At 20.9% G+C, this 11,120-nt stretch overlaps 3 protein-coding genes across 4 annotated transcripts in view; 2 read left to right on the top strand and 1 right to left on the bottom strand.

The window, feature by feature from the left end:
• Positions 1-5,827, top strand: part of LOC102671822 (PAX3- and PAX7-binding protein 1) — a 7,720-nt gene extending 1,893 nt beyond the window's left edge. The window contains exons 4-17 of the mRNA XM_006622133.2: positions 337-496; positions 1,018-1,117; positions 1,255-1,412; positions 1,484-1,566; positions 1,760-1,959; positions 2,107-2,296; positions 3,326-3,449; positions 3,630-3,818; positions 3,997-4,196; positions 4,270-4,420; positions 4,525-4,720; positions 4,822-5,020; positions 5,177-5,295; positions 5,502-5,827. Of these exons, the coding sequence (XP_006622196.1) occupies positions 337-496; positions 1,018-1,117; positions 1,255-1,412; positions 1,484-1,566; positions 1,760-1,959; positions 2,107-2,296; positions 3,326-3,449; positions 3,630-3,818; positions 3,997-4,196; positions 4,270-4,420; positions 4,525-4,720; positions 4,822-5,020; positions 5,177-5,295; positions 5,502-5,553 (2,121 nt within the window). The 3' untranslated portion in view covers positions 5,554-5,827. The remainder of the gene's footprint in view (positions 1-336; positions 497-1,017; positions 1,118-1,254; positions 1,413-1,483; positions 1,567-1,759; positions 1,960-2,106; positions 2,297-3,325; positions 3,450-3,629; positions 3,819-3,996; positions 4,197-4,269; positions 4,421-4,524; positions 4,721-4,821; positions 5,021-5,176; positions 5,296-5,501) is intronic.
• The window catches only part of LOC102671960 (GPN-loop GTPase 2), an 11,489-nt gene extending 4,294 nt beyond the window's left edge, over positions 1-7,195 (bottom strand). Inside the window, exon 1 of one of the 2 annotated variants that reach the window (XM_006622134.1) lies at positions 7,181-7,195. The gene's annotated coding sequence lies outside the window, so the exon portion shown is untranslated. The remainder of the gene's footprint in view (positions 1-7,180) is intronic. The other variant, XM_006622135.1, reaches the window with a different exon arrangement.
• The window catches only part of LOC102672172, a 6,908-nt gene continuing 2,206 nt past the window's right edge, over positions 6,419-11,120 (top strand). Inside the window, exons 1-16 of the mRNA XM_006622136.2 lie at positions 6,419-6,548; positions 6,900-7,135; positions 7,265-7,510; positions 7,612-7,770; positions 7,946-8,088; positions 8,204-8,351; positions 8,442-8,626; positions 8,706-9,025; positions 9,123-9,298; positions 9,366-9,583; positions 9,686-9,902; positions 9,983-10,184; positions 10,263-10,479; positions 10,553-10,710; positions 10,789-10,931; positions 10,997-11,120. The exon at positions 10,997-11,120 is cut by the window's right edge and continues 3 nt beyond it. Coding sequence (XP_006622199.1) covers positions 6,536-6,548; positions 6,900-7,135; positions 7,265-7,510; positions 7,612-7,770; positions 7,946-8,088; positions 8,204-8,351; positions 8,442-8,626; positions 8,706-9,025; positions 9,123-9,298; positions 9,366-9,583; positions 9,686-9,902; positions 9,983-10,184; positions 10,263-10,479; positions 10,553-10,710; positions 10,789-10,931; positions 10,997-11,120 — 2,905 coding nt within the window. The 5' untranslated portion in view covers positions 6,419-6,535. The remainder of the gene's footprint in view (positions 6,549-6,899; positions 7,136-7,264; positions 7,511-7,611; positions 7,771-7,945; positions 8,089-8,203; positions 8,352-8,441; positions 8,627-8,705; positions 9,026-9,122; positions 9,299-9,365; positions 9,584-9,685; positions 9,903-9,982; positions 10,185-10,262; positions 10,480-10,552; positions 10,711-10,788; positions 10,932-10,996) is intronic.

The raw sequence follows: 11,120 nt of genomic DNA, 5'->3' as shown, positions 1-11,120 counted from the left end.
TATAATAAATATATAATATAAAATAAATTATAAATATATTAATATATATAGAATTATTAAAATAATTATAAATGAATTATTAAAATATGAATATAATTATAAAATATAATTATTTAGATTTTTTATAAAAAAAATTTTAATATTACATTTAATATTTTTTTTTTTATATTTTTAGAGAAAATTAAAATTAAAAATACTTACAAAAATTTACAATATTATAATAAATATACCATTTTTTCAGTATAATGTAAGATTAATTATGTCTATAGTAATTTTTTAATTAATTAATTAATATTTTTTTTTGTTAAAAATCTCATTAAAATTTTTTATTATTAGGTTAAAATAAAAAATACAGGACCTTTAATTCTAAATGGGCGAGCTGCACTTGCAGCTGGAAAGGATGATTACACATCTGATGAAGAAGAAGATGAACCACGCAGTCATAAGTTTAGAAGAAATACAGATAAAGCTGATACAATGAAAATTCTTCTTGAAAGTATGTGATGTTTTTATTATTGTATGTAATTTATATTTAAAGTTTTATTATATATTATATTTATTTTCTCTATTTGATTATTAAATACAAAGTAATAATATATTTATAAAATAGTTTTGGAGCTAAATTCTAAAGATCAAAAAAATAGAAAAAAATATTTAAATAGAAAATTTGGTATATAAAAATATTAGTTGAGACTTATAAGCAATTAAAGTTTAAAATTGAAGCAGAATTTGAGATCGCTCTGTTTCTGTTATATCGCATTCTATTTTCGTTTCACTTAACTTATTAAATAAATAAATTTTAATAGACATTTTTATATGTCAATTTTTATTTATTTTGGTCTCTATTTGATCTAATTGATCCAAAAGATGTCATACAAATAAGTATTATTAACATTCCATTATATATAATGTACATTACATTATTATAATGTACATTATATATCATTTATTAATATTTATATATATTTAAAACGTTTTAAAAAAATATTTTAATAAATATTATCTTATAATTATAAGGTGGTTGCATACCTGATGCTGCAATGATCCATGCAGCTAGAAAATGTAGACAAAAGGCAAGAGAATTAGGAACTGACTATATTCCTATAGAAGAACAAAGGTATTATTTTTTATAATATATTTAATAATATATGTAATTTATTTTTTAATTTAAATAAAATGTTATTTAATTTTATTAATTACTATTAGAATTAGATTTTATTTTGCAATATATTTTATAAATATATTAATTTTTAGTGATGATAAAGGGAAATCAAGACTTATTAGAGAAGAAGATCATGATAGAAGTGATGATGATGATTCGCAAGATCGAATTGATATGACTGTTAACACTGAAGCACGTGATAAAGAAAAAAGGCGAGAAGCATTTCTTGCATCACAAGTTCCTTTAAAACGTTAGTTTTTAATTATTTATTATTAATAATTTATTTGTATAATAAATGATTACATTGTATAATTTTTTTAGTTTCTGATGATGAAAGTGAACATGAAAATGAGGAAGAAGAATGGGAAGCTCAACAAATTAGAAAAGGTGTAACTGGTGCACAGGTAATTTTATAAATTTTATAATTTTATAAATTTTTTTATTTATAAATTATAATTAAATATTTATTTAATATTAATATTTGATTATTTATTTGATAATTATTACAATGATTGATATACGTTTATTTATTTTATTTTAGATATAAATGATAAAAAAAATTATATAATTATATTTTTAATATACAAAAATATTTAGATTGCAGCAGCACAACAAGATTCCATGATGCAACAACAATATTCAATGGGTATGAATGTAAATACAATGATGGGAAGTGGAATATCTTTGGAAATGGTAATGATGCCAGCCCCACCACCTCCTCCAGCAATTCAACCACCAGATCCTACAAAAATAATACCTATTACTCCTCAAGAAGTTGTGACTAAAATGCGTGCGAGGTGATGAAAATTGAATTAAAATTTTAATTGAAAAAATACAATAAATAACATATATATATTACAATGTATTTCATATACATTTTGAAAATTTTTATAATTTAAAATATTAGTTATTTTTAAAATTAGAGTGAATAATATAATTTGTAGATTGGACAGTTTAAAAGAAGTACATCGACGTCATCAATTAGATCAGGACCGTTTAGAGCAAGAGTTAGGACAAACTGTGAAAGAACTGGATGATGGTGAAATTCGTGCACCGCAGCTTGCGCAGCGCTTCAGATATTACCAAGAGTTGCGTGGGTATGTCACTGACTTGGTAGAGTGTCTTGATGAGAAGGTGGGTTTATACGCTGTCACGTTTTTTTATGTGCACTGGGGTTTTCCATGCAATTTTTGGCTGTCATTATTCAGCCATTAAAAATAATGCATTTTTCTTATTAAATAAATTACTTAATAAATAATTTTTAATATTGCTTTTTTTAAATATTTGAAAATATATAATAATTAATATAATTATATTAAATATATTTTATTAAAATATGATTAAACTTCTTATTTATTTTATTCTATTTTACATAATTTTACATATTTCATATAAATTTTATATTTATCTATTAATAGAATAATAATCATTAAATGTTTAGTTTTAATTTATATATATTCAAGTAAAGATATAATTTTTTTCAATAATTCAATAATAAATATTGAAGAAATTATTAAAAATTTGTTATATTGAAATATTAAAACATATTACAAATATATTTCTAATTTCATATATATTGCAAATATTATAAAACACTAAAAGAATTATTAAATAAAAAATAAATATTTTTATATTACTTCTTTTAGAATTTTTATTATTTTATTTTTCACTTATATTATTCGTGTACTTATTTTTTTTTTTATTATATAATTTAAAAATAAAAAAATAAAAAAGAAAAATGCATATTAAATTAAAAATAAAAATTTAGAATGTATGTATATATATATATAATATAATGTATATTTGCATTGCCGGGGGTCTGTGTCTTCTCTGTATAAAAAAATTATTTACACTGTGTAGTATTATTTTTAAGTATTTATAAGAATTGAAAAGATAAATTAATATATGTGGTAAGTAAAATGATATTAATTTTCAAATTCTTAAACAAAAAATATCCAATGACTATGGAATTACAAATCAAATTCCAGCAAATATTAAAAATATATTACTTTATATTATTTAATTATAAATTATATATATTTAATATTTATATATTTAATATATTACAAAAATTTGATATAAACATTTTCTGGAATAAAAATAATTCCCAAAGTCATTGAGTTAATTCATTGTGTGAATGTTAATATAAAACTTTTTTGTTAGCTGCCATTGGTTGTTGGATTGGAGCAACGCTGGTTAGAGCTTTATAGCGAACGTGCGATTGAACTGATGGAAAGAAGACGTCAAGATACAAGGGATCAAGCAGAGGAAATTACAACAGCTGCAAGTCAGTCATTTTAGTATTAAATATACATAATAATATACATAATTTGTATTTGATAAAATCAAAACATTTTATTTATTTTTGTTATTCCTTTTATAATTATATTATAAATTGTTAAAAATATAAATAAAAATATATTTTTGATTAATGTAACTTAAATGTAAATTGTATTTTAAATTATAGGAGGACAGCCTATACGAAGAGGACCAGAAGTTGAAGCTCGTATTCGTCGAGCTACAGAAAGAGAAGGAAGAAGAGCTCGTCGTAGAAGAGCTAGAGAATTAGCTCCTACATTACCAAAACATATTGATGGAATGTCTAGCGATGATGAAGTTACTGAGCAACAAAATCTTGCGTTTAAACAAACAAAAGGTTGTACTTTAATGAATTTCATAAAATTTAATTTACCAAAAAAATAAAATTATATTACATATAATAATATTTACCATGATCTATCAAATATAAATTAATATATTCATTATATATTAATAATATTAATAATATATATATATCTTTTATATAATAATTTTTTTTTTATACTTATTTTTAGACGAAATTGATAATGAAAGTAAAGAAATATTTGCTGATGTAATGGACGAATATTGCACAATAAGAGGAATACTTTCAAAATTGGAATCTTGGAGAGAAACTGATAGAGATGCTTACATGGAAGCTTATGTATCTTTATGTATACCTAAAATCATTTCCCCAATTATTAGATTGCAATTGTTAACATGGAATCCTATTATGGTACTTTATATTAAACTTTCATTCATAAAATATTAATTACAAATAAAAATTGTATATTACATTTTATTTTTAGGAAAGTGCAGATATAGAAAGAACAAAGTGGTATAATACATTACTCTTGTATGCATTAGATAATAAGGAAACAGAAGAATCACTTAAAAGAGATCCAGATGTTAGATTAGTACCATTTACAGTAGAAAAAATTGTTATACCTAAATTAACATGTAAGATTATATTATTTATTATTGAATAGTATTTACATAGTATATTTATAATTATTTATTGTTGAAAATGAAAAATTTATAATTTACAAATTTTTTGTTTATAGCTATAGTTGAAAGAATATGGGATCCAATGTCTACATCACAAACATTACGACTTGTAGGCACAGTAAATCGTCTTATTAGAGAATATCCAAATTTAAATGATACAAGCAAACCATTAGAAACATTATTTAACGCCATATTAGAAAAAATTAAATCAGCAGTTGAAAATGATGTTTTTATACCAATTTTTCCTAAACAGTTAGTATATTTTTATTATTAATTTTTATTAATTTTTATTCAAGATTGTTAATAATTCTATAATAATAATGTTGATATTTTTTTTTATATTAATATTTTAGAGTTTTGGATACCAAACATCAATTTTTTCAAAGACAGTTTGCAATGGCTGTAAAACTTTTACGAAATTTATTAAGTTGGCAAGGTCTTCTTGGAGACACACAATTAAAAAATTTGGCACTTGGTTCATTATTAAATCGATATCTTTTAGCAGGTTTAAGAGTGTCTATACCAAATGATGCTTTATTTAAAGCAAACATGGTATGTTTATATTATTCACTTGAATATAAGTTTAATATAGTGTTTTTTAATATCTTTAAATATAATCTTTAAATATAATTAAATATTTAAAAAAAACATTAAACATTATAGAAAAAAAATTATTTCTTTTATAATATTTATATTTCTATATAATAGGTAATGAGTACACTTCCTCGTGCATGGTTGCAAGGTGAAACAATAGAACATTTGAGAATGTTTGCTACACTCATTCAGCAACTTAGTGAACAATTAGATCAAGCAAATCCAGCGCATAAGTAAGTATAAATTATAATATATAATATATAATTATAAATCAATGAATAATTAAAAAAAATCAATGAAGAAATTATAAACATTATTATTTTTTTTTAAATTTTCTATATCGTTAATAAATTATTTCTATATACATATCTATTTTATTAAAATAAAATAAATTTTTGCGTTTTAAAACATATTTTAAATTAATTATTCATTTTTACAGTGAAGCCTGGGAATATTCGAAGTCCATTTTGAAAATAATCAAACCTTTGTAATGTATTAATTATATGTGCATTTCTTAATAATATTTTATGGTATTTTTATTTTATGGTATTCGTTAATAATGCCTATCTATAATTTTATACACATACTGAAAAGATCTTGTATATGAGAAAAGAATTGCAGTACAATTAGATGTATAATATATAAAAACGTAATTTTGTATAGAAATAAATTAAATAAGATTCTGATATCATATGATACAATTTCCAATAGTAATTGTAAATAATAAAAATAGAAGTATGACGAAATAAATATGTAAATATAAAATTGTGTTTAATTTTTCTGTTACAACTAAAGAAAATAAAATTAATATTTTTGCTATAAATACTTAATTTTATTTATTAAATTACATATTAATAATTAATTATTATTTACATAGTATATTTAATATTTTTATAGAAATTAAATTTATAATTAAATCAAAAATCAATATATAACTAATTAATAATTAATAAATCATATTTATCTTGTAGAGAAAAAAATTTTATTTTATTTAAAATAAAATAAAAATTATATTTTATAATCTGTTATTTAAAATTAATATATCTATCTACTTATAATCTATTTATAATCTTATAATCTATGCATATTTGTAAACATTTTAGAAGTAAAATTATATATAATTAAAATCTATTAGAAAAAAAATATATGTAATTAATTTGAAGTTTAAATATTATTATATTTTAAGTTATTAATTAAATCATTATTAAAAATGAAATATATATGTTGAATGTGATTATTTATATAATTAAAGAAAATTATGTTATATGATTTATATATCAAAATTTATATATAAAAATATACAGAGAAAATGTAATAGGCTAATTTATATGATTGAAGATAATTTAGACAGGAGATAAGTTTTACTCACACAGATAGTAAAGACGTGTTCATGGGTCACAGAGATAGACAGCAAAGGTCATCTCTTGACTTCTATGAACTGAGTTTACTTTTGTTAAGCTATTATTGCACACCATGAGATCCACAGGTATAAAATAAACATTTTTATTTATACTTAATTAGAATTATTAATTAAATTAATTAAATAATACCACTAAATATTTATTATTATTGTATTATAAATAATTTTAATTATAAATATTAAATTATAAATATATTAAAATAATTTAATTTGTACAATTTTTTTACATAATATGAGCTTAATTTAACATAGTTTAATAATTAAATTAATTTATTAAAAAATTTATTTAAATTTTATGCTATTCAAAATAAAATAATTTAATATGATTGAATTTAAAAAAATGAAATTAAATTACATAATAAAAATTACAAATAAAGATATTCTCTTTATATATTAATTTAAAAAATTTATTTACAGATTTTAATTATGTGTTACAAATAGTAATGTATAAACCAAAGGAAATCATATTTCTATTTTTCTTACTTTATAATAATCATGTTACAAATAGCATATTTCAATCAGGAAAAGAATATATATATTCATATAATGCTCTTTCAAGTTCTGGTGTTTTGTTACCATCTGGTGCATCATCCTCATGGGGTTTTAATGGAAAACTTAAAATTCAAGCAGAAGAAAATATTGCAACAATGCAGGTACATTTTACAATTGATACACAATCTAATATATTAAAAAAAAACATTAAAACATTATTTTTAAAAATATAATATAAAATTGATAAATAATTTTTTAAAATGATTATAACTTAATATCTATATATTTAGTTTGAATCATTGAAAATGACTATATGGAATGGTAAAATGCAAGAACAAGGAGAAATTCAAGATATTCCTGAAAATGTAGCTGATTTACTAAAACCTTTTCAAATCATATACAAAAATGGTCTTATTGAAAATTTTACTACAGAAGCAACATCACCATGGTCTGTAAATATAAAAAGAAGTATTGCAGGAATTTTACAATTAGATCTGTTTAATTTACAAAAAGAAGCAGCTTTTCATTCAACTGAAGTAAATCATATCTCAAAATTTTTATAAAGTTTTTTAAATTAATTAGTATTAAAAATAAAATTTTACTTTTATTATTAATATTATTATTAATTATATTATAGAGAAATCATTATGGACAATGTAATATTGAATATGTTGTCAATCCTGAACAAAAAAATGAATGGTTAATAAGAAAATTTTTTGATCCACGAACTTGCATTGGATATCCTCATTATACTTGGTCAAATGTTCCTAATATGTTATGTCCTAATGGTGATCAAGTATGTATTCTTTATAAGATATATTTCTAATATATTATATTTATAAGAATAATATTAATAATATTAATTTAATATTAAATTATTTAAAATTAGAAAATATTATATATATTCTAATTTATTTTGTTAATTTATACAATATAATAAACTTAATATGAGAAACTTCATATATGTTTAGAATCCAATTCTAAAGTCCAGTGAAAGATTATATAAAATTAAGGTAAATGGATCCTTAAATGATATTTTATTTGTTAATGCCTCTGGAGGTATTTATGTCCAACCTTTTCAAAGTTTTGGAGAAGCTCATTTTCATTTTACAAGGTATATTTAAAAAATAAAAATTTTTTTATTTTTTAGAAAAAATTTTTCTTAATAAAAATAACTCTGCATTATTAAAATATATGTTATTTTTATATATTTATTTTTTAATGTATAGACAAATTTTTAAATTAATTGTGGTAAAAAATATAGTAAATAAAATACTTACTGAAAACTTATATTTCAAAGTTCTACAACATGAACTTCCAGAAGTTGATCTTACCCAAGGTAGAGGTACTCTTGATAAGAATACTGTTTTTAAATCTGTAAGTTATTAAGTTATTTTTTAAATTTCTATATGAAATTAATATTTAATAATATTATTACGGATTTTTAATAATATTTGTATATTACAGATAGGGAATTTGTTAGATCGATTAAGTCAAAAACTTGAAAATCCTGGTTTAGATACAGAGACTGATAATTTACATAACACCACAATTACTGTATTACTTTATTACCTTGGAATGTTAGATATTGTTGATTTACGTAATGCATATACAAAAATTTCAGGAACAAGCTATAAAGAAGAAACAATACGGTATTAACAAATTTTTTATTATTTTAAATATTTATATAATAAAATATATTACATTATTTTTCTTCTTATGTTATTATAGAAATATGTTTCTTGAAGCTCTTCCACAAATTGGTACTAAAGAAGCCGCATTATTTATATTAGAATTAATCCAGGATAAAAAAGTTTCGGATATATCTGCAATTCAACTTCTTACTCAATTACCATTTCATATACGAAAACCTGATGTTCAATTATTAGTAAACTTACAAATATTTTTAAATTTACCAGAAAAAATTTCTGTTGAAGTTCAAAATACTGCCATTCTTACATATGGCACATTAATTTATAAGACTTGTTTATTATATTGTCCATATGAAATGCTAGATGATTATGTACGTTTATATCTCGATAAATTTACAGGTATGCAAATAATAAATATTAAAGAAATTTTGTATTTTCATCAAGTTTTAAATTTTTGTTATTATTATGTATTCTTATAATAATAAATAATTCATAGAGACAAAGGAATATGAAAAGAAAATGATTTGGTTAGAAGGATTAGCAAATATACAATTAGGAAGAGTAGTTGAATTTTTAGAACCTATTGCAAGTGGTAACAATGCAGAATCGCGTCATTTTCGCGTTCTTGCTGCATGGGCATCACTTTCAACTGCACCTTTAAGACCTGATGTTGTAAGTAATTTTTTTATTCTAATAGAAGAAGTTATTAAATATCATTTTTTTAAATTTTGTATTCTAGATATATCCTGTCTATTGGCCAATTTTAATAAATAGAACTGAGCACTTAGAAATGAGAGTAGCAGCATTGACATTACTTATTGTTTCTAGTCCTACACCAAGCAGATTGATATCATTATATTGGTACATGCAAAGTGAACCTAGTCAACATTTATATAATTATTTTTATACTATTTTAAAATCTATGGAACATACCACTCATCCCTGTTATGTTCATATGTATGTAAAAAATATTATATTTATTATATTATATATTTATAATAGTCTTTTTTATAATAAAATTTTCAAATATTTTTTTTTTATGTAATTTTATAATATCAGAGGCATGATAGCTGCACAGTTTACACGAGTACTTCATCCAACTAAAAATCAATATTTAATTACTGGTAATTATTTATTTGACTATCAAGATACATATAGAAAATTTGGTGCAATGATACATGGTATTGTGATTGCTAATCCATTAACAAATATACCTGAGGTTTTATATGTAACTGTAAACACTTATGGAAGTGGAATTAATATTAATCATGTATCTGTAAGTATATATTTATTTTAAAATGATTTAATTTATTTTAAAATTAATTTTTTAATATATTAAATATTATGTTCATGTAGTTATATATTAAAGCTGAAGGTCTTTTACATTCATTATCAACACATCTAGATGGTCCAACACAAATAAAGGATATATTAAAAAAATTTAAATTAAATCAAAAACAAAGTGGATCTGTACATTTAGAAATCATTGCACGTATTCAAGAAAAAACAGTTTTATGTCTTCATCTTAATGAAACTAATATTATTAAAGGATTTAAATGTGAGTTTATAAATTATTTTTGTTCAAAATTTAAATATATTTGAATTTGTTTTATATTTTTATATATAATTCTTTTAGATCTCTCTTCTTTGCCTGATAATATATATAATATATATCAAAACATGGAGTTTCATGTTAATCAACAACGTATTAATGTTCCATTAACAATAGAATCGGTACAGGTTACAGATCTAGGAGCAAATGTTAGACTTGCAATCATTGCAACATCATTATTCTCCATGAGAGGCAATTTTACACATATTTCAATTGGTCGTAATAATCATGTTATATTACGGTATGATAAAATAATTTATAATTGTATCTTTTTTTTTTATAATGTTTTATGTTTATACAATTGATATTTTTAGAACATCTATTCATAAGTCAGAAATAATAGAAAATTATAATCCTTTTATTGATACATGGCACAGTGCAGAAAGAGCACACTCTATTCATGGATATCTTCCAATCAACATTACTCTAGGATTTGAAAATCGTCCATTTATTTCATATAATACACCTGGAGGTATTGCATTAATAATATTTAAATAGGATTTATTATTATTTAAAAATAGTATATTTAATATATATTTTATTTTTTTAGAACATCTTAAAATGGGTATTACAGCTCATGCTAGAACAACAACTAATATAAAAGGATTGAACATTGAAATGAAATTACATCATATTTGTCCTACTTGTCCTCAATTATTTAAAGTTACAAAATCACCAACATATAAACCAAAGGTAGATAATAACTAAATAAAAATTTTATTTTTAATTTATAGACAATAACTATATTTATTTTATAGACAACAGATATATTTCAAATTGAATTAGCAGAATTAGGGGGACAAATGTATATAAAACTTTTTGATTGTGAAAATGTAATATCGCGAGAAAAAATAATTCGAGATGTGTTTTCTTCACATCGAG

Source organism: Apis dorsata, unplaced genomic scaffold (genome assembly GCF_000469605.1).
Source record: "Apis dorsata unplaced genomic scaffold, Apis dorsata 1.3 scaffold_667, whole genome shotgun sequence".
Taxonomy (NCBI): Eukaryota; Metazoa; Arthropoda; class Insecta; order Hymenoptera; family Apidae; genus Apis; species Apis dorsata.
The sequence above is the reverse complement of the archived record's forward strand: the minus strand, read 5'-3'. Positions and strand labels throughout refer to the sequence as shown.